Source organism: Stegodyphus dumicola, chromosome 3 (assembly GCF_044657685.1).
Source record: "Stegodyphus dumicola isolate Sdum_Otavi_A_Nest chromosome 3, ASM4465768v1".
NCBI lineage: Eukaryota > Metazoa > Arthropoda > Arachnida > Araneae > Eresidae > Stegodyphus > Stegodyphus dumicola.
In genome coordinates, this window is record NC_140770.1 from 269,549,012 (window position 1) to 269,575,885 (window position 26,874).

At 31.5% G+C, this 26,874-nt stretch overlaps 1 protein-coding gene across 5 annotated transcripts in view; it reads right to left on the minus strand.

Moving 5' to 3' along the window:
• The window catches only part of LOC118193447 (uncharacterized), a 129,169-nt gene that overhangs the window by 60,931 nt on the left and 41,364 nt on the right, over window positions 1–26,874 (minus strand). For all 5 annotated transcript variants that reach the window (XM_085814129.1, XM_085814131.1, XM_085814130.1 and 2 more), the window contains 6 exons: window positions 25,938–26,011; window positions 22,986–23,081; window positions 12,567–12,645; window positions 6,798–6,926; window positions 2,767–2,837; window positions 1,259–1,366 (listed from right to left, as the gene is read on the minus strand). In XM_085814129.1, coding sequence (XP_085670255.1) covers window positions 1,259–1,366; window positions 2,767–2,837; window positions 6,798–6,926; window positions 12,567–12,645; window positions 22,986–23,081; window positions 25,938–26,011 — 557 coding nt within the window. The remainder of the gene's footprint in view (window positions 1–1,258; window positions 1,367–2,766; window positions 2,838–6,797; window positions 6,927–12,566; window positions 12,646–22,985; window positions 23,082–25,937; window positions 26,012–26,874) is intronic.

Below are 26,874 nucleotides of genomic sequence, written 5' to 3' on the forward strand. Positions count from 1 at the left end.
TTCTATACCAGATATACCATATAAGCCACAAGATACTTGCCCTCCTTTTTCATTTCAATAATGCTCCAAATGTTCTTAAAAATTGCTGGTTGGGTATCTTAATTCAATTTATATATATTAGTCCTTATTATAATAATAAAATGTTTACATTACTAAGAACCGTGTTTATTGTTTCTAAATTGTTCAATCTGTTAATAAGCAAATACATGCTAATTAAATCTGAAGACAAAATCTTATGTTTTGCTGAAAGTCTACATTCTGAAAACTGGCTGTGACATTGTCTACAATATAAAAAAAGACTGTTGAAGTGGACACATTTTGCTTGCTTAATGTTACAGCAAAGTGATCATGTGGTATTTGTCTAAAAGGGAGGTTTCTTTACAAGGCAGTACTCTGAAAACTGGCTATGTGTGAGGCCATGCTTGTCAGATCACCACTTCTAAGGTTTCTCTGTCCGCCTATCACAGCATCAAAATATGAGGTGTTTGTCATCTGCTTTTACTAATATGAAAGACAAAATAAGAGAATGCTCAACTGCTTAGACAGACAAATTTTTTCTTTTGTATGATTTTTCAAAGGTACTCAATATCACTACAAAACTAATGGTACTCTCCCCTCCCCCAGCAAAAGTTATTTATTTATTTATTTATTTTTTATATTTTAGATATAAAAGCAACAAGCTCTCCAAATCAAAATATGCCAAAAAAGTATGATGCACATCAAAGAACATTTACGAATCAAACATTTGAAGGCTGATCCATGAAAGAATTTATTCTTTACTTGAAACTAATGTAAGATTTTTATGAGTTTTAATAAATATTTTCTGCATTTTTATGAAAAGGAAAAAGAAAGAAATTTTATTTTTAAAGAATTTAAAAATGCATAATATATATTACATGCGTAACTTGCAGCTGAGTAAATTTGTGATATAACTCCTGTCCAGTATTTTTAGGCAGGTGAGGGCTTGCTGCATGTAGAACAATATAAAATTTATACTTTGGGGACAGTCTTTTCTTTCACATATTCTGCAGCTGAAATTTACGAATTACATCTAGACCTACACCCCATCCCCACCTAAAGAAGTGCACTCTCTAAACTTCTACAGTTCTAAATGGTTTCAATTTAAATGTTTCTACAAATTTTGCTTCAACATGAAAACTATTATCAGCATGAAACAAAGCCCCCAGTGCCTGTTAATAACAAAAGAAAAAATTAACATAGATATGTTAATGAAAATACTCATAATTAATATACATACTCTTTTATATAAATCTTGTTGCTTGCGCAACTTCTTTTTTGCTTTTTTTTCAGTAGATTCTGATTCCCGGGAAACTTGACTTTCTGAACTCCCAACTTCACCAGGTACCTAAATAAAAGCAATTTTTAAAGTACATTTATGAAACTGATAGTTTTTTCTTCATAAATTAATTGTTAATTTTCAATCAATTCTAATTAAAAATATTTCACAAAAATCAATAAAATTATAACAACCCATCTTTTAAAATTCAGGCAGACAATTTACTGATAAGTAATTTACAGCTTAAATTTAAAAACAGATTACAGTTTTGATCTTATTTTTTTTAAACAGTATTTCCTCTATCCTACACATACACTATGAACTTAGTATATTTATTACTATGCAAAATGTGTACTATTTGTATGATGCTAAAATCACTACAATATGAGACATTTTTCTGAAGTAAATTACAAGATTTCTAGTATTCTGGCCTTATTTTTCAAAAATTAAATTTCCATCAGTTCACATATTATTCTTTCCATTTTAAGTTGCTACAAAAATACATAGCTTTCAATTTTTAACTCTTCAATTATCATCATATACTTTCATTGCATGAATCAATCAGCTGATAACTTTCTATATTTTCAAAAATTCATTTTAAAAATTTAAAAAGCAAAGTATCAGCAAATATCATTACTTTTTTGTAAATTTTAATCACTTATCCATAAAATATTGACAGCTAATTTTTTTATTATGATTGAATATGTAAACATATATTTTTCTCAGAATAGCTGCGACATGAGACATGGAATAACTTTTCATGTGAGAAAAGATAAACAAGAGATTGAAGTTCAGTTTTAAATGACATTAAATTAAAATAATGCTAGAATAAATTAGAAAGAAAAATCAAATATCTTATGCTTTGTTGAAGAACAAAACACTATCATGTGAAAGATAATAATATTTTAATTCATATTGTGGCAACACATTTCTTTTATTTTGCTGATGATTCTTTTAATTTCCTAAAAGATAATTACAGTCTTATAGTATTTGTCAGATAATGATGGCATACATAGCAGATCACGATGGAAGATCTTTCAAGATGGCATAAATTCAATATATACGACAAATGAAGCCAGATTTTGGCAAACTTTTAATAACTCTGGGAGGAAAAATCAAGAGCTGATATTTTAAAATTATGTACGATTTTGAAGGGTGGGGCACATTAAAACATAAAAACTGACATATTTCATAGACTTTAAATATGAAAGTAAAATAAAAAAACAAACTTGAAATTCAAAATTCTTGGAAGGAGGGACACAGCAGTTCCAAAATTTGGCAGCTCTAAGTGCCAACACTTTTCCAGAATATGAGGAGTATATATATACATACACATTATTCAAATTATTTAATATAAAGTATTTACAATCAAAAAGATTTTAAATCATACCTGAAGAAGTTATTATTCACAAAAATGCTTGGCAAGTTTAAAAAACTTAAAAATCATAATTACATAATAAAGTACTTACCAGACTAACTAATATGTTTGATCCTTTCACAATAGCCTTTCTTTGAGAATTAGGAGAATTATCTCTCACTCCTAAAATTTTATTAAAAAAAACTTTTTAAAACATGATTCAACATACACAGGGTGATTGTAATTAAGCTTGGCCTATTCAGAGCCCTCTATAGCTTCAACTAAAATGCAGATTAAAATTTGTAAATAAACAATTCATACGGTGTGCTGAAAGATTCCCAGGGGAGGGAGTTCAAAACATTTCTGCTAGGGGATGCATTACAGACAAAATGCTTGAAAAGACACAATAAATAACTGTAGACTATTTTAACATTTCCAAAAATTACGGCATTTGAAATTGTTACTTTTACATTTTGAAGCAATATGACAAAAAATGATAATTGTGGTACTGCCAGTGAAGAAGAAAGCAATCTGATTTGCAAAAGCAGATGAATTCAGCATGAGTTGTGATTATAAAAAGGAGGAGATCAAGTGAACGGCATTCTTACAGTTGCAATGACTTTTAGTTTACTAAATATGTGTTAAATGAGAAATTATTTTACAAAAATCATGGACGAAATGTTGCAGCAACACTTTGTGAGTTTCACTGTCAAAAGAAGTTGTGCTGGGGACCAATGTCCCCACAAGGTGTGAGACATGATATCTCAATTTAAAAAAACTAGGTCATTACACATTCAGCATGGCAGAGGGTTAAAGCCTAACAGTGTAGAACTCGTTTCAGAGGTAGCAACAGCCATTGTCAAGCAGTCAGTGATGGCTGATCATGCTATCAGTAATGCATGTGCAGTGTTATGACAATTCAACATATCACATGGAACAGCGTGGAACATACTGAGAAAAATAGTGCAATTTTATACACTTAAGATCAGCCACATCCAGCAACTGCCTACCGACACTGACTGTCGCTTATCTTTTGCACTGACTTTTCTTGCCTGAATGAAGAGGCATATTTTTATCTCAACAAAATAGTGAACACCTAAATTTGTTAAATTTGGGCCATGGAAAAACTACGTGCCATCCACACAATTCTACTACGATTGCCTAAAGTTACAATCTGGAGTGAGTTCACTTCCCACTTCATTTTTGGACCATTCTTTGATGAAAATTATGATAATGGCCCTGTAACATGTTCTGTAACGGACCTCAGATATCATGGCATACTCAACAGCTATCTTACCTCAAATGAAAACAGATAGACAGACTGACAAACAACATAGAGATATAGCTTGTTTTGCAACGGCCAAGTCTTTCTGCACGCAAATCAAAAAATCAAATTTAAGGAGGGAAGCGAAGACGAAGAAAAAGAAAAGCTTGTATGGGACACTTTCACTCTTTTCTTTCACCTAAGGCTCTTGCACGGAGGTGAGAATAGTTTGAATGGGACATCACATGATTTTTGGTCTGCATGATTAAATACATCTATTCTAACCTCCTTGTGTCGCCCGTATCCTTAAAACAGCCAAGTTTTTATAAAGTGATTGGAAGCGATATTGAATGAAAGTATTTATATACTTGCAAATTTTGAAAGCTAATTAAACTTCCCAGGAGTTTGGAACCTTGTGGTGGTCTGGGGGCTCCTCCTCCCAAGGGGGGAGGTCTAATCCAAACTCCACTTAAAGTTGTTCAAAAATGGATGAAAGCGTGCAGACAGAGACTGTTGTTCAACCAGAACTTATTGAGGAGGCTCGCTCACTTATCAGTGAATTAGAAACTTGACGAGAAAATGCCTTTAGAGTCACTATACCTCTTCATAAGAGGATTTTTAAAGCACAAGAAGTGCTATTTGGTTACATTGTTTCACAAGCATTGGAAATAGAGACTTTGAAAGGAAAATTAGAGGTGATAAAGAAACCACAACCTTTGCTAGAAAAGTCCTTTGCTGAAATTGTTCAAGAACAAAGAGTTGAAAAGAAATTGACTCAAAAGAAGGATAAATTTTAAAAAAGGAAGAACGTGTGATGTTGTTATATCACAGGGTGAGAGGGGTTTCGTCAGAAGAAGTGAAAATGAAGGTGGTTGAAGCAATAAACCTGGTTCAATTAAAGATTTGAATAAGAAATATTCGAAAAATTAACAATGGAGGAATTGTTATAGAATGTGTAAATAAAGAAGAAGTTGATATTTTAGAGGATGAAATAAGATCAAATATTTTGTTGAAAGAAGGTGTTGAAATAAAGGCTCCAAAAAAGAAACATCCAAAGATAATATTATATAATAGAGAAGCTGAATTAAAGAAGGAAGAGATCCAAGAATCAGTGATTAGACAAAATCACATTTTTGAAAATGGAGGCTTTGAACTTTTGTTTTCAATTAAAGAAAAAAATAATAAGTTGCATTGGGTGGCTGAAGTTCAGCCTGCTAAATTTAAATCTGTAATAAATCAAGGGAAAATTAATTTGAAATGGTTCCGAATATCAATTAAAGAGTACTTGAATGTTGTTAGGTGCTTTAAGCGCCAAGAATTTGGTCACTTTCATAAAAAATGTACAAAAATCATATTTGTGCTAGATGTGCTCGAAAAGGACACAATCATTGGTATTGTAAGGAAGATCTAGAATGTATAAACTGTATAGAAGCAAATAACAAAATATAAACTTGGGTTAGATTCTAAATATTCTAGTCTAGATAAAATTTGTGAATGTCTAAAAAGACAATATGATTTATTGATTAGAAGAACTGATTATGGTTAATGGTTCTAATAAAAAGAAAACCTGCAAAGGATTTGTATTTTTGTTTAAATTTGTAATAGGTTATTAATATGATTTTTTTGTTACTATAGGACTTGTAAGAAAAGAATATTTATAGTCTCTGTTTCATTTATAAAAACAGATTTTGTTAATTAAGAACATGATCCAATTATCTTAAGTTGTATAATTGATTGATTAAAGTTTTGTGATGCTAAATAGGATATATTATTTATGTAAAATTTGTAAATTTTTGTATAAATGTAAATTCAATGATTTGTATTTTTGATTAATAAAAAGATATTTGTTGACGAGGTTAATGGATCTTTTGGCCAGTAAAACTATATACAGTACGGTGGTTGAATTCAATTTCAATTAAAAAGTTTCAATAATCCCTGCATATACCGTAAGGTTCGCAGGATAGATAGCCAGTCTTATCTCAACTTCAGCAATGACAATGTCTTGCATCTACCACTTTTATGCAGAATGGTGCCCCTCAACATAAAGGGCTCTGTGCAAGGGTTTATGCAGCAACCTTGCTGATTATCCATTCATTTCCTACTCCTTGGCCAGCCGCTTCTCTCAATCTCATTACATGTGATTTTTGGTTATGGAGTCATTTAAAGAGTGTGGTTTATAAAAGCAATCTTGCAACTTAAACTGACCAAACAGCAGTAAATTGTTGCACGTACGAAAGATCACTAGAGGTCAACTGCTGCTCATTTTACACCTTAATGAGGGAGCCCACGTTGAACAAAATATTTTACATTGCTAAACAGTCTGTAACAAATAAATTATGCTTGTATTGAAATTTGTAGCTTGTTTATATTTTGATGCAATGAGCTACCTAACAGAAATTAACTAATTTTTTTTTGGAGGGGTGAGGCAGATTTTTTTAAGCTACAACTAGAGAGTGCTCTGAATAGGCCACATTTTAATTTTACAAGAAAACATGAAATTTAGCTAGTTCTATATTTAAATATATATATATATATATATATATATATATGTATATATATATATATAATTTTTATTCCTAATACAAAGAATAAAACTTTTTAATCCATAATGATTTTAGCCATAAATTGCACTAGCATTTCCAAATTATGAGGAGCAACTCAAGCTATACAGGGTATTATTATCTTCCATTATTTTATCAGTTTTTGCCAGTTACTACCAAATTTATGACAGAAATTAGTTTTGTCATTCCAGTTTTAATCACTTTGGCAGAAATCTACCACCCTTACATATAACAGTACAAGGATAAATATTATACCATTTTCTTTTAAAGTGAAAATTTTACCAAATTAAATTATTCTAAATATGTTTAAACACTAACCTTTATATATAACATCTGGTTTCAATGCTTTCATCATAGATTCTAAATTATGGACAACTATATCACAAACAAGAGCTTTATTAACAAGATTCTTGTCATGCGTCAGCAAAATCACTTTTTCTCGGGGCACTAAAAAGAAAAACAATAAACATATTAAAATATTGATTAAAAATATCACTATTTATAATACATATCAAAAAAATTACATTTTGAATAAAAATGGATTTTAGTATTAGATCTTTATACCAAATATTTAAAAATCATATCTGCACATAAATAATGATGCTTTCAACAGTTTAACTGTACACAACAATCCTTAAAAAGATTTCACTTTGAGAGAAGCTGCATGTGTGTGTGCATGTAAGAAAAAGAAACAAATTGTTTGTTTAGAAATAAGAAAAGAATATAATAAAAATATTAGGTAAAATTAAACTGTTGAAAGCCACATAAAAATATTAAAACTGCTATATAAAAGGACTCTTAAAAAAAAAAGACCAAATTTTTACTGTTCTTGCTTTATTTCCCACCATACCAACCATCAACCACCATTCCCTTTCAAAGCACTTCCGTCTAGTATACACTCTCCAATACACCTTTGCTATGATTTCTACTACTTCAGGAAGGGTTTCTGGAAATCACTTTCTTAAATGGCATGCAGTACTCTTGATACATTTTCCCAAGTTTCCTAGATGGATTAAAAAAACTTTCAAATTGGTTTTAAGTTTTAGAAAGGCAGACAAGTTTTCCAAAGCCAAGTCCACAGAATAGGATGGGTAGGTCACAACAGAATTGTGATTGATGTTTTGTCAGTTAACTGGTAACAAGGTGCAAAGCGCGAGTTGGCATGTTATCATAACACAATATCCACAACTGATTTCTCTACAGTTCAGGTCTCTTCCTATGCAAAGCATCTCACAATCATGTTAGAATTCTCTGGTAAATTTCCTTGTTTATTGTCTGACTATGCGGTACAAGTCATAATCACCTTGCCGTCTGAATAATTCATCCACACTTCCGGTCGAGCAGATCCTTAACGCATCCATTTTGAAGACTGCCTTTTTGTTTCTACATCTAAACACCCATGTCTCATCTCCTGTTATGATATTCTTGAGGAAGCTATTGTTCACATTTGCATTTGTAAGCAGACAATTCCTGAGATTTTAATTCGATTCATTTGTCAACAAATATGGCCCAAATTTTGTACTGATATGACACACTTCAAACTTTTCAGCTGGGATTTGATAGCATGATCCTACAGTTACAGAAGCTTCTTCAAACTCTATGGACAATAAACCAACAATTTTAAAGAAATTACAGTATATACATTCTAAATATGCTGGTTATCGGCTGACATGTAAGGTCATCCAATCCTTGAATCTTCAGTAACTGAATTTCTCCCTCCTTAAAATGCTGAAACCAATCATAGTGCTGTGTTCCATCATGCATTCATTCTTGTATTGGTTAAGTAAAGTTGAAATTGGTTAAGTTGAAATGTTTCTATGAAAATTTTCCCCCCAACAAAAAATTCAGATAGCTGCATTATTCTTCCAACTCCTTCATTTTTTGCTCTTTCACTTATCAGATAAGCAGCTTACAGATGACTTCACTCAATCAGTAGTTACTTATCATAGCATAAAGAACCTAGTAAAAGGTGATATGTCGTCAAGATATGACATTAGGTATGCACAATATCTGAAGCACACCATCTGCAGCCACTGATGAGAAGTTCAAAAAGTGCTTTTATGAGGGTGGGGAATCTCGTCTGTTGGGTAAGTTCACAATCAGGGGCGTAGCTAGAGGGGGGCAAGGGGGCATCTGTTCCCAGGCGCAGAATTCAAGGGGCGCCAAACTGATGTTACGACATTTTAGAATTAAATGTTTTCCAACCTTGGTAACCAGTAGGGGACGCGAAATCTTCAGTTGTCCCTGGGCGCTGAAAACCCTAGCTACGACTCTGTTCACAATAAAGCAAATTTGCAAGAAATATTATTGTTTTAATTGAAAGTCTCGTCTGTTGGGTCAGTTCACAATAAAGCAAATTTGCAAGAAAGTATTATTGTTTTTTTTTGGGGGGAGAGGGGACAATCGGGGGGGGATCCTTTTCATCTGCAAGCACTTTTATCCAACAAGAGCAAGCTGGTGATCTCTAAATGAAACAACTTTTCCCCGCCCCAAATTATTACACATGCCATCTTTTTTTGTTAAACTTTTCTTATTAACATGCAATGACATTCTCTCAGTTAATGAAATATTTATTGTAATAGTAGACTAGTAGACATATAACAGTCAAACAGCCTTCTTGTTCAGATTTTACTATGCCAGATTTACTCTTGGCAGTAAAACAAACCATGCTTTGTTATATCCATATAGATCACACATACTTAGAAGATTTTGGTGTTCCAAACACTAATAAAGCATCTTATTATGTCATATATATTCACATATATTACAATTTAAAACTAATAGCCATTCAGTCTGAAAAATATTACTAAATTACAATATAATTAAAGGAATTAATATGCTAACTTTGAAGAAAGATTAAATCTAATTCAGAAGAAATTTTACACATTAAAGGCAACTTTTCAACATACAACCAATCTAAAAAAAATTTAAATCCTCTTTATTATTTATGTTATTTCCCCCCCTTTCCTTAATATTACATTCAATAACTAGCCAACAGAAACACACATACAAAAAAAACATCATTTTTTTGGGGGGAGGGGAGAGGCCACTATGAAATTTGTGTTTGATAACCCTAAAAACATGCCAAATTATTGGTCTTTTGTTGTATTTGGCATACATATAGACTAGAAAGCTATATACAAAACTCTTGTTATAGGAAAAACCGTAAAACAAATGCAAACAATGTCCAACCCTGCAATATGCTTTGGAGATCTCAACCATTTCTGTACAACCCACAACCATTATGCAGCCTACATAATATAATAAATAACTAAGTGCAAGGTTGAGTGCATGCAACACTGAGTCTGATAACGCATATAAATTAACTCGTATCTTTAAGAAAAAAACTAAATAATAAATAATGTTTCAAAGAATGATAGCTTCAGAAATTTAATTGAAACTGTGACAATCTTCCATCAAGAACATGTACTAATTAATTCAGGAGTTCTGCCTGGAAAAATTATGCAAAACTATTCATCATTAATTCCCATTTCATCAAAACAGTTTAAGGACACATGTCAGGATTTCAGAGAACAGATGTCAAATTTAATACCCATTGCATTTCAGCATACTTGCTACTCCATTCTCAGCTGATATTTAATTTACTCGGGAACTTATAAATGAAAATACACAGAATTATTTTCACAATTTATTAGAAAATCTGAGAACAGATTTCAGTGAACACAAACTGCATTTAATTTACTATGACATTCTCAGGTGACATCGAGACTTACCCAAAAACTTACATATAAAATGTGTGGATTTAAATACACATACACAATGTAAAGAAAATTTACATTAGTGGTCTTTTATAATTTTTTCACCTACCTGAAAGAAAATTTCCAGTATTTCATGTACATAGCTTTTTGAAAATATGCATACTTGTAAGCACTTTTCCCAAATGAAGCATACAAAAAGCAAAATAACAATGAAATTTCAAATTAAAGTCTTAAAAATATTTTTTGCAATCGCTACCACTTTTATTAAACCAGATATAAAATGCTCAATATTTGTATTAAAAATGTTATATTTATAATTTTTCATAACATTTGGACTATAAAATAAATGTATTTTTATTACACTGAAGGTTATATTTGAAAAAAATGTTATATTTATGATTATTAATGCATATTAAATTCTGCATGCAGACCCTTAGTATATTTTTGATGAGCGATTATCTCACATGAAGTCTCGTGTTTCAATTTTATTATTACGTGTCTGGACACCCAGCAATGGCACAGGGGCCGAGCTGGTCGCAGACATGCTGTGGAAGTTTTCAATTGTCAACCTCGCCTTAAGAAGACAAGAAGGGCCCTAGGGACAAGTGAACTAACACGCTGATCCACAGAATGGTAACACATACCTATATCTTGAAAGAACTTTTCGACGAGTTTGCGTGAAACCAATCAAAGACACGTTCCGACCACAACCACCGGCTAGTATCTCGTCCCTGCCCGCAAACCTAACGCTGCAAAGGAACAGTGCGCTGAATGCTGCACATCTGCTTTGAGGTCGGAACGGTAGACAAACCCTCGACCCCCTCCACAGACGTACCCATGAACAGCTTTTGCGCCCAGAAGGTTCACCAATGAACATTAAATAAAAAAATAAAAAAAAAAAAAAAACACTATTTTATTTTGGAAAATAATACAAGGAATATATATTTAATTTACTCCCATCTTTCTGAAGAACTGTTTAATTTCTCTTACTGAAGCTATTTAAGTGTCACAGCAGCCTCTTTGAAAAATTCATAAAATTAAATATTAGTACATCCAAAACACTGTAATGTATTTTGCAGTGTTTAACAAAACAACAGATGACCTTAGTAAAACCTGAATTTTATTTTTAGTTTATTGAGATAGATTATTTGAATTTACAAATTTTTCATACATATACTAGTTGATAAAACTTTTAGAATAACAATTTTAAACAATCTCTGACGTTGCTGAACAACAGTTACTTGATACAAATATGGAGTTGCCACTCCAATATAAAAGGATAATAAATATAATTATTTGTTAAATAATAAAATATTAAATATATTACATTTAGCCATTTAAAGGATAATTAGGGAAGCATGAATAACAATTCCATGGGAAACAGATTGCTTAAGAATAGGAGATCCAACAGGAAAACAAAAAGGATATTTGATAAGTCTGTTTTAGAAAGGCTTTTTAAAGACCTGGAAGGAAGAAACTGATTATGCATGTAAAGTTTCTTCACCTTTGGATTAACATCAAAGCTTTTCAAAGCAATGGTATAATGACTGAAAGAATGCCGTCAACTATTTAAATTTTACATGCGGAAATTTTACTGAAAGCGGCTAGAATATCTCCGAGTTAGATGAAAAGCTCATTACTTACCATATACAGCAGCTATTCAAAATTATTCTGAAAAGTGATGATACAGTCAAAAATTTAGACAATTACATCACAAGCCTTCAAACAGATAAGGAGGTGATAAATTTCATTGATTTTCTATTTATGAATATTCAGTAGATGGAATTAACAGCTGCTTTGGCTTTGTTGGAAGCAATGGAAACTCTTTTTAATCAATAACTATCAAAAACGTTGGAAATCAGATACTGAAATTTTTGCAATAAACAAAAACATGGATTGATTTGCTGTATCCTTTAAGCTTACAACATAGCTAACATTAGAAGACACTAACATTAGAAGTGATTTGTACACGTTTTCAGAGGCTCTTCTCTATAATTAACATTCTATAATTAACATCAATACCTAAATGAATTTTAACTAAAAACTTGGTTAATTAGAAAAATTTATCCTTCATTATGATAATGAACTGTATTTAGTAATGGAAGAACAAAGGGAATATTCTAGGCTGTATACATAAAACACATACATGTATTTTGCACTGTTCTTGACATGTATATGAATATGAATGCCGTGGAATATGTATATGAATATGAATGCCTTGCATATGAATGTCTTGGAATAATAAACTAAAAAGCAAATTACAGCAATTCAGAAATGGTGCATGGTAAATGTATAAAAAGCATGCACCAGAAAATTCAGAAATTTCCTAGATTTTCAAAATAAAACATTATAAATTTTATAAACATACTTTTTTCTGCTAAGCTTACACAGCATTCCAATATCCTGTCATCATTGCATTTACTGTATTTCTGAGACCATTCTTCAAACTTGAAAAAAAAAAAAAAAAAGAAAAAGAAAAATGTATTTTGAGAAGATATCATTCCAAAGAGAATGATCCCTTTTAAATATTTATAATTATTTCAATAAACTTGAAGAATCACATTTAATATAAAAAACATGATGAATTTCATTCTGAATTTGCTTCTTCTCTAATTATTACATCAATAATAATTGCCCCCAAAATAACACTTTTTTAAAAATCTTTTCCTTCCAAATGTAACATAAAAATTAATCATCATAATATATATAACACATTTAGACATGAACAGTTAATTGATATACAGTCAAAAGTCTTTAATCCGGACCTCAAAGCTACAAACTTTCTGCGCATGCGTCAACGCATAATGCGTTAACGCATGCCTTGATCTGTCAGCACTATCCTTATCTTCAGGGCAGATGTTTTTATTTTATTCGGCTTATAATTCCTTACTAAATGCAGCATTTCATCTCGATGTACTCCGTCTTTGATATGATTTAAATAAAATTCCTCTTCATTATAAATATCACAAATACACATCAAATAGTTTTCTGGTTGCAATTTTCTAATTTCGACTATGCGTAATGTATGCTTTATATGCATGCACGGCGTTGAAAGAAATGTTTAATAAAGTAAACAAATAAATATAAAGCTTTTTTTTTTTTTTTTTTTTTTTTGTAAATTTTGATACCCTTTAGATCAGTGTTTCTTAACCTTTCTAGCAAGTCGCACCCCATTGAATCTGAAAATATATCTCCGCACCCCATTGAAAAATGTGTTTTAATTTTTGTAGTCTAGAAAAATACATTTTTTGCGAAACTTATTGTTTATTGAAAAACATTGTACATTTTATATAAATGCAAAACAATATTATTTATATTAATAACTAGTCTGTTGTTGTTTGTTCATTATTATACTGGAGAAGGGAGGTTCCTTTTTTGAAAGACATACGTGTAAGTCATCACTTGCATTTAAGCGATTTCTCGCTTTAGTTTTTATATGCAAAAGCGATGAAAATCCCATTTCGCACAAGTAGGTGGTAGCAAAGGGTAAGAGTAACTGCAAGTGCTCCGTTCGCCATCTCTGGATAATGTTGTAACTGTGAACAACAGAATTGTTGCAATTCTAATTGTTCGAATTCCATTTGAACATGTCCACTTGATCGCATTTCAATAAAATGATCTTTTTTCAGATCACTATCATCTATCAAATTTAAGTCAAATAGAAATGGATCCAGTATCCATCTCTGAGTTTTGATAATATTTCCGGTAGAAAAATATCCATTGAATGATTCGCTCAATCGTCTCAAATGTATTACAATGTCGGGTATAATTGTATTCTTTTCATTTTTCGCAATAACAGAATCAAGCAAGGGAAAGTTTGTAAAATTCCCCTTTTCTACTCAACATATCCAAATTCCTAATTTTGCTATAAATGAAGATAATTTTTAACTAGATATTATTATATTTATACCAAATCCTTGCATTGATAGATTCAATTAATTTAAATGGCTAAATATGTCTGCTAAGTAGGCTAGCCTCAGCATTGCATCATTACTCTCAAAATCTTTTACTAAATAACAGTTTTGACCAGTCAGTAATTAAATAATTTCTTCACGCAATTCAAAAACTCTGTTAAGCATGCGACCCTTAGATAACCATCGTATTTTGGTGTGATATAGGAACATGGTATGATCAGCACCAATTTCTTCGCAAAATGCACGAAAAATGCGATGATAAGTGCTCACCCTCGGATGTATTTTACTACATTTACTGCTGTAGTTAAATGTTGTTTTAAACTTTCTGGCAATGCTTTCGACGCAATGCGTTATTATAACTTCCGGTAATTCTCCTTTCATGTGTGAAAAAATGCTGAATTTTTGCCTAACTGTTTGCTGGGGCTCCATCAGTGCATATTGAGCCAATCACATTCATTGGTAATTGATATTTAGTAAAAAAATCTTTGATGCGATTGAAAACATCAATTCCTCCTCTCGTATTCACCTCCCAGTGGCTCACAAAATAGAAATTCTTCTATCACCTCTTTTTTCCTTCACATACCTGACAAATAACAAAAGTTGGCTACAATTATCAACATCAGTGGACTCATCCAGTTGCCTGCTTATTTTTAGTGGACTGATTTTTATGTCTTCAATTACTTGCATTAAAATATCTTCACCGAGATCTTGCATTCGCGATCATATAATATCATTCGATAACGGAATCTGTTGGATTTTTTTATGTGCTTCCGAATCTAAAACTGTTTTAGCAATAATTAAAGCAGAAGGTTTAATCAACTCTTCAGCGATCGTGTGAGGTTTCTTTTTTTTTCCCCCACATAAATATGCCACTTGATATGATGCTTCTAATAAAGGTTTTTGAATTGCTGGTCCGCACAATTTTAGGGTAGTTCCACTGGTATCAAACCGAGCCTTCTCTGACTTCAAGCTGTTCATGCTATGCGCTTTTTCACCAACACGCAGATTGTTGAAATGCTCTAATAACTTTGATGGTTTGAGATTGCTGTTTGAAAATATCTTGGAACACAAGATGCATTGCGGTCGTTGTGTGCCATCTTTTTCGGTTGTGCAGGTAAATCCATAACCGAGATACTTATCGTTCCATTGTCGTTTTTTTGACATAGTGGGGTTCACTATAATCGATTTAATTATTTAGAAATAATATAATATAATATATATAATGTTCTTACGTTTGTAATATCACTGAATTCTATTCGGCTTGAACGGGCAATCAAGAATGTATTAGTCTCAAGAGGTTTCTGGACAAGTCAGAATACACAATACACATGTCGCAGATGCAATAGTTGACTCAACTTGACTCAATCTAACACAGGCGCAGTAGTGCAGATACAATTCTGTGCATCCGTAGATTCCATTGGAGTAGCACATATTGAATTCAGCGCATGCGCAAGCTGGGATAACGTTCTCCGCTTGTATTCCCACAAATTTTTTTTTCTTTTCTCCGTCACCTAGCTACCTGTTCGCGTTCATTTGTAGTGTTTCATGCTTTTTTGTAGCGTAATGCATACACCCATCGGCACCGGCTCTTTCCTGTGTCTTTTGCCGATAAGTGAGCTAGGTGCTACCAATTTTTATGAGCTTCAATATTAGGGACACTATTGCAGATTTCAAATATTTTATTATAAGATATTTAATAAATGATATTTAATAATTTTTATGGTTAGGTAGGGGCTTCTCCCGCACCCCTCAAAATACATTCTCGCACCCCCGGTTAAGAACCATTGCTTTAGATCATAATTGCTCTTTATTTCATAAATTACGATTTCATATTTTTAATTTTATAATTTCTGCATGCCATCTTACCAGATTTAAACTCATGATCTATAATCCAGAATCGCCGAAGTCCTGACGAGTCCGGATTAAAGACTTTTGACTGTATAAATAAAGATTTGATCATTCAAAATTTAGATATCATCAAATGATCCACAGTGAATTTACCATCACACCAGATCGTTTGTGAAAATTATCATTACATCAGAAGCTCTTTTGTGAAAATTCATATAAAAAATTATTTTTCTTTAAACAATTAGCACTGAAATATATTGCTAACATGTTTCAAGAAACTAAATCCTTTATAACAAATTAGAGAATATTCTTAATAAAATGACTGTATGAATGAATATTCTAAATCAGGGTTCATAGCCACATTTTAGTTAAAAAAATAAGCAGCTATAAGCACTTTTCAAGCACATTTTAAGAAAAAAAAAAAAATAAGCACTTGTCTCATTACATTATACACAACTGCATAACCTTAAAAATTAGACTTGTAATTTAAAATAATGAGAAATGCAGTATTTATTAAGAGAGAATAAGCATTACCTCAACCATGGGAAATAATTACTTTTTTTTAAATTTTAAATAACAGTTCAATTTACAGAACTAGTTTACAATGAGAGGAAAAAAAACTATGCAGAACTAAACTATATTACAAGATTTAATGATGAAAATTCAGTTCAAAATAGAGAAAATAAATAATAATAAGGAATATTTATTGTATTCGCTTGGAACCTAATAATAAATATAATTTATTTTTCCACTCATACTGATATTTAAATAATTTAAATCTAAATTCTGAACATTTTTAAAATTTTCCTTGTATATCAGTTTTCCCTTAACAGATATTGCAAGCAAAGTAATTTAAAGTAAAAAAGAACATTTCTGAAATCAGAAGACAGAAATTTGCTTCATGCAGTCATCCTTTAATAGTAAAAGCTTAACTAACTCGCATACTTGGAAATTGGGGAATATTCAGACAGTCGAGCGTAACTTGAAAAAGAGGAGCAAAAGGGGGTTAGACTGTAGCCGCTCTTTAGATTTTTCCGCTAAATAAATACTTTTGACATTTTGATATGTGCATCATATAAAAATAAACCAATGGAACTGAAAAACATTCTGCTTAGCAAGCACAGTAAAATTCTTTTAAGTGTTCATAAACAAATTTCGGACATCAAAATTAATTATGTCTGCATAGCAAACGTTATTGCGCAATACGTGCGCCATAATTCTTCCCTATGTGATATTACGCAATCGGAATCAACAGCTACCGGTATTGGGAGAATAAAGAACTAAATAATGTTGTTTTTATTCTTCGCTTGGGTTGGTAGACCGCAGAACTTTTAGTCCTATTCAATCCAGATTGGAAAGTGACAAAAAAAAAAAAAAAAGGTCCGTTGCTTGCTTTGCAGTGAACTGTAACAGTTTCAATATTCGAGATTTTGTGGAGAAAGGGGAGAACCTCCCAATCTTCGTACTGTATAATGCATTGGCCAAAAAAATGAAATTATTTTGACTATTCGATTACTTTCCCTTTATTTAAGCCATTCCGAATATTATTCCTTAGAAAGCTAATCTGTGTTAAAACACAACCATTTTTGGAAGTTTACTATACTTCAGCAGTTACTGCAACTATGTTATTATAAACATTCATACATATGCTCATAATATAAGCATAATGATCATAATAAACACGAATATGAACTGGCCAAGCGGAACGAGAATGCAAATTATTAAGATCTTGATAGAAATTCAAACGTGTGTAGTATTTGGGTGGGAGAAAAAGAATGCCGAATGTACCGGAATTTTCTACTGCTTTCGCAATTCTTTGACCAATAGAACGACGGGCACCTGTCTGTACTCTTCGTGCACACCAAAGGTTATGTTAATGCAGAGAAAGGGGGAAAAGCTATTTCCGGGAGTATGATTTACCATCTGACATTCCATATTAGGAAGAAAAGTTGTTTATTTAGTTTCGGCTTTAGTACGGAAAAATACCGCGTTCACTAAAAAAAAAAAGCACTAAAAGCAAAAAATAAGCAGTAAAAACAAAAAAATAAGGGCTTTAAAGAAAAAGTAAGCACCTATAAGGGCCTTTATATTTTATTTTCAAATATAAAAACTTATAAGCACTTATAAGGACCGCTACGAACCCTGTAAATGAAATAACAGGACCTTTCACATAAAATACAGAATACGTACAGATATTTTAATTTGGAAATATTTAAACAGCAATCAAAACTTATAAGTATAGAAAAGGTTTGCTTAATTAATTATGATGGCATATGGAGGCTAGGTGCCTTCATACAGGGCATTAAATTAATCATATTCATATTACACAGGAATTTGAATACAGGTCAAACTACAGCATCAGTAGTCTCATCTAGTCTGTCGCTACTTTAATAAACTACATATAGTGATTAAATTAGGTCATGCTACTTGATTACAGCAAATCTCTTGATGGCTTTTGTATATGGAAAGGGGATGCCTTTGGAAACAAACTGCGCAGGACTCCTACATATATCACATATAGGAAAATAATAAAAACTATGTGCAATCTATCCATTCACCAGGAGGCACTAAGCCTAGAATTAACTACTACTGATCTATGACTTGAATTACTCAGCCACAGGTCAATTTATAAGAGATTTTTTAATTAACACTATTAATACCCTAATATTATTAATAAAAAAATCTGATGTGTACAGCACGTGACTTCCTTGTATGGAATATTAAATTATACGCATTTCTTTCTTGAATTTCATTTAAATTGATTGGATTGAATAAAATCTACTTCGTCGACAGCGCATAAACCACAATAGAATAAATGGACTCTTTAAAATTCACTATATTTTTTTACTATAACGACACTCTGAACGCCCAAAATTTATATCATTTGAAGAATTATCTTATCGTTGCCACATGTTCTATTCAAATACTATAATAAAGCTAGAACGATGTATGAAAGAAATTAAGCAAACAAAACAAAAAAGAAACAGTTTTTTCGCAGACGATTGAGTATTTCTCATTCAATTAATTCAGTTCTCACTTCAAGACAAGGCAAAAATACATAAAAGCTCAAAATATCTGTATTAAAAATTGCGAAGCAAATCTTAAACACTTTATTTCCTCGAAAAAATTCCAAAAAGGATTAAGCATGATTTAATTCGCAATAATAAATGAAGGCGTTATTTTTGTTGTTGCGAAGCTTAGTCTCTCTAGATTGGCAACAAATCTACAATTCTGCTGTTTCAAATGTAAACAAATATGGCCGCCATGTTATTTAAAACTTAACCGCACTTAAACAGCTTTTAAATTGTTGATAATTGTACAAATATTGCTTCCAGAATTACGAAAGGCATAAAAACCTTAACCGGAAGATAAGAACAACATAATTCAATCATTTTTAAAGCAAAAAATGTACAATTTACAAACATATCAGAGTAAAGAAACTGAGATCACTGTCCGAGTAACAGAGTGGATATATATATAAATACAGTATTTATATACGTTTAATGCGGCCGATTGCAACCAAAATACAAGGTGCACATCTACATATTATAGCTGTTCTATATACAAAATTTCAACGTTCTGAGGTTACTCATTTTTTAGTTATGTGAGATATGTACGTACGCACGTACGTACATACGTTCGTACAGACGCCACGAAAAATTCTCTTCAGAATTAATTTTAAAGCAGTTTTATAATTTTTTGGGGGGAAACAAGTCTTTTATTCTGTCCTTACGTACAGATATCATGCAAAAACATCGTTAAATTGCATTCGATCCCGGTCAAAATGGATATTTTCATCGAAATATGCTGCCTGAAACTTTTCGCGATTACAATACTTCATTTTTATTTCGTACAAGGAAGTAAAAATTGGAGATATTGTATAATATGCATACCTGCCAACCTATAAAGATAAAAATTCAGAAGATTTCTCCCCCAAATTCAGAAGAACACAAAGAATTAATATCATGCTTTGATATTAAAAAAATAAACAATTTATACAAATAGAAAAAAGAAAATTGTACTTACATTAGTAAATTTCAATTACGTAGTAACTAAAAAATTTATTAGGAAACATAAAACAAGAACTTAATGTTACACAAAAAAATTATTGCAATGAATTTAGAGTGCATTTTCTGGCTTTAGCCAAAAATTCTTTGGAAAACTTTCTGTCATAACAATTAGTTTCCTCATAACATTTAGAAATTAAAATGTTTTCTAGAGTTTTTGGTAAAATTGAAGAACGAAACATAGTTTTGTTTTTCTTCACAACACTGAAGACTCTCTCGCTCTCAGTAATTACTGTGTGGAATTACGAGAATAGCACATAAAACTCTTGCTAGTCTATCATATTTTGGTGTTCCATCAGCTCTTTTTATTCTTTTTAAGAACATCAAGTCTATCTTCTCCAGAACTGGCAAAGTCTTCAAACTGTGCAGCAGAAAATTGGTTCTGTAGTTAATCTAAAGCATCATTATGGCATTCATTTTTTTTAATTGTTAACAAAAGTGGAAATTTATCAATAAAAAAACAAATCTTTTCAAAAGATGAATTTTCAATCTGTTTCAAATTTGCCACTTCGTCATTTAGAAGAACTTCATTTTGCAAAGGAAACTTCCTTATAATGTAATCACAGGCTGAGAAAAAGTACTTTCTAACACATTGAAAAAATTCTTTTTTCTTATGATCTTTCAAAGAATTTACAAGTTCCCTGGTTTGATTTCCAATTATAAGATCATTGTCATCCTTTTGATTTGCTAAACTATTATAGGCAACATGAATCAACACACTGTTTTTCACAACGGACGGTTTTACAAACTTAGTATAAAGTTCTTTCAAAAGATCATTAAGAATTTGGATAAGCAGGGGAGATTTTGGGGAAGCTGATTGTAGAAGGGTATTTACACTTTCAAAAATCTTAATGGTACTTAACACGAAACTACAATATGCTTTGTTCAAATCCGAAGAAAGAAGACAGAAAATCCTTTCCTCCCGGCTAATAGAAGACTGTTTCTTCTTCCCTTCAACTTCTTTAACAAAGTTGACCTTTGAGGAGACTTCTAAGCATTTTCTTTTTAAAGGGTTTGATTCCGTGTGTTGGCTTTTCCCTTTTAAAGCATTTTGATTAGAAGCAAAGTTGGTTTTCGGAATCTTATAATATGCCGACAAATTTGATGGGATCTGTGGTTTCGTTTTGGTCTCTTCGTGGAAATATTTTAGCAATGCAACCCACTGTTCAATAAACCTTCCTAGCACTCTGCCTAAGGATAACCATCTCGTGCATACATGTTTCAGAATTTTTCTCGTTTCACCAGAGCACAGTTCTTGGAAATTCTTTAGGTTTTCTTTTCCTTTTTACACTTTTTTTCAAATAGAAAAACACATCAATCAGAAGCTGGTCAATATTTAATGGTAAAGCAGCTGCAGCTTTTTCTGCTGCCAAATTAATTAAGTGGCATGGGCATCCAATAACAATTAATTCATTTTGTTCTTTTTTGAGGAAAGAGGCTACACCCTTTTTGTCACCCACCATGACAAGAGCATTATCCGCACCAAATGAAATGCAGTTTGATATTGGGATGTTAAGTTGTTTCAACTCATTAATTACCAAGGAGGCAATATTTCCCCCCGTAGTGTCTCCATTTAACAATGGAATACGCAAAAGATGAGTTTTCATTTCATTAGAAACATTACAGAAATATGTGACAACGATGGGGTAAAGCTTCCAATCGCTGTCGTTGCTGCCATCGATTGATACTGAAAATGCTGAATTCTGGAGTGCAGCTGTCGTTTTACTTGGTGCATCGCAAGCAATTTCGTTCACAATAGATGTTTTCGTGCAAGCACAAGCATATTTCTGAACAATCTTGGAGTCGGGAAACATCTGTCTGAAAAGTTGGCCGGCGTGATCGGCAGCGCTTAGCGACACGTTGTGTTCGATAAGGAATGCAGTAAACAAACACTCTGCCAAAATGACATTGGCATCCGAACTCGTAGCCGAATTTGAAAAAAAATCATCCACTTTCTTTGACGTTGTCGAAGACGAAGCATTAACTTCATGCCTTTTAGACTTAACATGCTTCACAATGTCGCTTCTTCCACCGACTTATTATGAAGTCACACACGCACACGTTGCAAAATGCATAGTTATTTCCTTTGAAGGATTCTTTAATTGTTGAAAATTCGGCTTTGTAGGCAGGCCGAAAATATTGAGAATAACACGTTGTTTTTTTTTAACTCATTTCGTAACAACGATGTATTAAGAAAATTCGTAGCACGTGCAAACAAACAAAAAACAATGCGGCAATCCTCGCTAAAAAAATAATCTGGCGCCCACAAAGAAAAGAGTGGGAGAAACAAGTTCAGCACATTGGATTGGCTGGTTAAGCGGCGAGTTGGGAGAAACCGCAGGTTACTGGATTCGAAGTAGTCAGTAGTTGGCGGTAAAACACGATGCAATTGTCAAAAATCGCTGAACTGGCGAAAAATTCTAAAATTTCGACAAAAATCACTAAAAACACTTGAAAAAGGGAAAAAAATGTAAAAAATGGATTACGATCGTAAAATGATAAAGACAAACGCATTTTTGTAAAAATTACGAAAAATTCGTAAAAGTAGGCAGGTATAAATATAAACCAAGCATCTGACTTTTAATGACTTAATTAAATTAAGAAAAACAACACTAAAGAAGAAATATGGTACCATTTAACTGCCAGTCATCACATTTTACAATAGAATGTTTCACATGTGAATACACAGAATTTTTCAATGTCATTTTTTTTAACATAATATACTAAAATTAAAAATTTTAAAGTGAAGTAATTTATACACTGAAAGTACTTTTCCAAAGCATATAAGTTTCTTTCAGACAATTTTTGATTTAGAGACAGAGTTCATTTTTAAAAATATGATTTCAATATATAATAATTTATAAATGCAAAGAACTAAGCATACACCACATGCTATTTTAACAATATGTACCTTTAGAAAATTTTAAAAATTACTTTCAGTTAAAAATTTACTCTTACTTCTTTTGCAGATTGCCCATGAAATCTTGGGTGTTTTGCAATCAATACAGAATTTAAGTAACGAACAGCTTCAATAGCCTTCCTTCCACTTGTTGCCTAAATAAGAATAATGCAAATAAAGTACTTTTTGTATATATATGAACACAAGTTATGGAAGTTATGAAGTCTCATATTTTCAAATGTGAACTATCAATTATAACTTTTCTAGAAAAAATGATTCACAGAAATATAAGATCAATAATGATGAACAGGTATCATAATTAAATTTTAAATCTTGCTCAATAAATACAGACCTTGGAAATCAAAACTCGTTAAAATAATCTTCAAATTAAAATGTATACTCCTTTTTTAAAATATTCTCAGCTAATCAAAACTAATAGTTTTAGAAAGTAATCAATGAAATAATTTATCATTAAAAACCAAGCATCTGACTTTTAATGACTTAATTAAATTAAGAAAAACAACACTAAAGAAGAATAAATATAATTTGGCATAACTCCAGCCTCTAAACAAGGGGATAATAATTGTTTGCAAAATCAGTTCAATATGGACATAAAAAAAAAAAAAAAAAAAAAAAAAAAAAAAAAAAAAACAGATTTGACTTAAATTAGCCATTTAAATTAGCAAATAGAGTTATTTAAAAAAAAAAAAATTGATTTAGCAAGAAAACACACTGAATAACTTATACACTGAATAACTTATAGTATATCGACAAAATCTAGAACAGAAAATTTGAGGTTTGACCACTTATTTGCAACAATGTCATGCTGCTGTTCATAACACAATATAAGCAGGCTATCATATTTGGCGGTTTAGTGCACATTAGGAAATCCCATCAAAGTCGTGTGATCTCTCACGTACAATTCTGAGCCACATTTCTGTCTGTAACTCTTACAATAAAAAAATTGACAATCTTCTTGCACAATCGATGAACTAGTTACTGTCGCAGAAGTATTCGACCAGCTTTGTTTTTTAAAAAGACTGATTTCTATTATTTTGCAGTGCCCTCTGATTAAAGCTCTGTTTTGAAAATTATAAGTACATTTTCTACAAGTAACTGGTTCAATCTATTGCTATTTTGATGTCCATATCCAGTTCTTTTTCTCAAGTGTTAATTTTCTGAGCCCACTGTAAATGAACACAAATGCAATCACAAATGTGATTCTACAGCACTAACATCCCCCCAACCCCCAAATACAATCAAAAGTCTTTAATCCGGACACGTCGAGACTTCAGCGATTCCGAATAATCGGTTTTTCCGGATTATAGATCATCAGTTTAAATCTGGTAAGATTGCATGCAGAAATTATAAAATTAAAAATATGAAACCGTAATTTATGAAATAAAGAGCGACTATGATCTAAAGGGTATCAAAATTTACAAAAAAAAAAAAAAAAAAAAAAAAAAAAAAAAAAAAAAAAAACTTAATATTTTTTTGTTTACTTTCTTAAACATTTCTCTCAACACGCGCATGCGTAAAGCAGACATTACGCATAGTCGAAATTAGAAAATTGCAACCAGAAAACTATTTGATGTGTATTCGTGATATTTATAATGATGAGGAAATTGATTTAAATCATACCGGAGTACATCGAGATGAAACACTACATTTAGTAAAAAATTATAAGCAGAATAAAATAAAAACATCTGCCCTGAAGATGAGGTTAGTGCTGACAGATCAACTTCCAGTTCCTTGTGCAACGACTTGACGTCCCCCCCCCCCCCGCAGAGCAGCGTGAAATTGATAAACAGATTTCGGAATGGTTAGAGAAACAAATCACCTCTCTGTCACTTTCTTCATGTCTTTATCCATTTTTTGCAGCAATTCCACTTTTTGTTTAATGGACATCGAAACATGCTTTCGCTTTGTAGATCCTTTGGCAGCTCCAGAATCCGAAATTATTTTTGACATAATCAAAAGTTCAAGCTTAATTTTATAAAATTGCTCTAACAGCCTGCAAAAAATAAGCCAGATCCAATTAGAAGATTAAGGAACAACGCAATCTGCAACATTAACTGAAATAGATAATTTTAGCTTAGCTCTCATACCGTCCATTATACATTAAACGTGCATGCATAAACGCATATGCGCAGAATGTAGGTTTGAGGTCCGGATTATGGACGTCCGGATTAAAGACTTTTGACTGTAGAAATAGAAAATACAGAACAATTCATTTATATCCTCACTCATAAACAGAAAAAGTGTCTCATTAAAATCAATCAAGATTACAACAACAAATGAAAGTGCAGATGTTCGTAAATGTGTTGCAATGTTATGCTTATCCACCACTGGTGCTAAATTACGATGCTTGGCGACAAGTCTTCCAGTCAATGAGATAATACGTATGTATCCAATCATTTTACTTTGGCAATTTAGTATTTTTTGGAAGGTAGGTAGTTTGCATGGATAAATTCAAAAGAGATGAAAATTTATTCTAATCCTTTTTAACATATAAAAATATTGTACAGCAGTTAACACTTATTATGATGACAGTTCCATTATAAGGATCAGTACAAAGGACAATTTATGAATTATGTTACCTCCATTTTTACTAGAACAACCATTTGTTCTATTTTTTTTTTTATACGACATGAGGGATGATCATAACAAGAGTCAATTATAATTACTTGAACTAAGAAACAGGTTTTGTTATTCCTAAATACTAATTTACCCTCTTTTGTACAATTCCGGACATGCAATTTTAAAATGCAAATGTTACTCTTTCCTCCACAATATGATGCAAAATTAGAAACTTTTGGTTTTGGGCAGCAATTCAGTGTAATGCAGATGGCTAAGGACAATCTGGAGCAAATATCAGAACAATCCTACTGCTATTTAATGAAGTAACTAACAACTTCTACATAAAAAGTTTCAAGCATTTAGAATATTTATTTAAAATACATCAATACAAATAATAACACTACAAATTCAGATGAATGAAAAAAAATTACCTTGTTAGATCTTTTTAAAGAATCAAGTTCTTGAATTACTACCCATGGTATGAAAATATGAGGAGGGCCACACCCTATAAAAATAATAAATATAAATAAATAAACCTTCTATAAATACACTGCGGAACATAAATATAAAAGAATATTGTAACTTCTATAAAATAATTCTAGTCTCAAACTAATTTAAATAAAGCAAAGAATTTGATAAATAGGGCAATTCAATCCTTTTTAGTGTGATATTTTTAATGATAAGGGGAAGTATTTCAAACAAAATATAATTTTTTTTTTGAAGCAGTTTATCCCCTTCCTCAAAACAATTCTGGGCTATTTCACTACATGCTGATTTTTGATGCTGATATCCTCTGGCATTTACCACAGCTGTTTTTACACAACACAAAGAACACTTCTTAAAACATTTTCTTAAATTACTGACACTCACACAATAAATTCTCAGAAAATTGCACATATATATCATTTTATCACATACAAATAACAATACAATTATCTTCCTGCTTAATGGGGGAATGAATGCATGTTTCATATGTTGTTTTCAAGCATTCAGATTTCTTATTTATGTTAACTATTAAGCTTTTTAGAAATTGCTCACAGCACATTTCATCACTTGGTCAAAGACACATCAGATGCATTCATCACTGTCATTTCAAAAGTTATCTAATCCAAGCTTCATTCTGTAGGACAAAAAAATTTTGATGCAATTTAGAATTTTAAATCAATAAATCCCCCCTCTCATCATAACATCTTCCTGCTACCATGTCACTTTAAGTTATTTCAGATTGCATTCAGTTAATATTATATTTATTGATTTTAATAAAAACTACATTCATAAAAAGCAAACAAATTTAAGTGAAATTTAATGCAAACAAATAAATGATTAATTATTGTTGCAAACTAATCTACTATATCATTTAAATTCTGA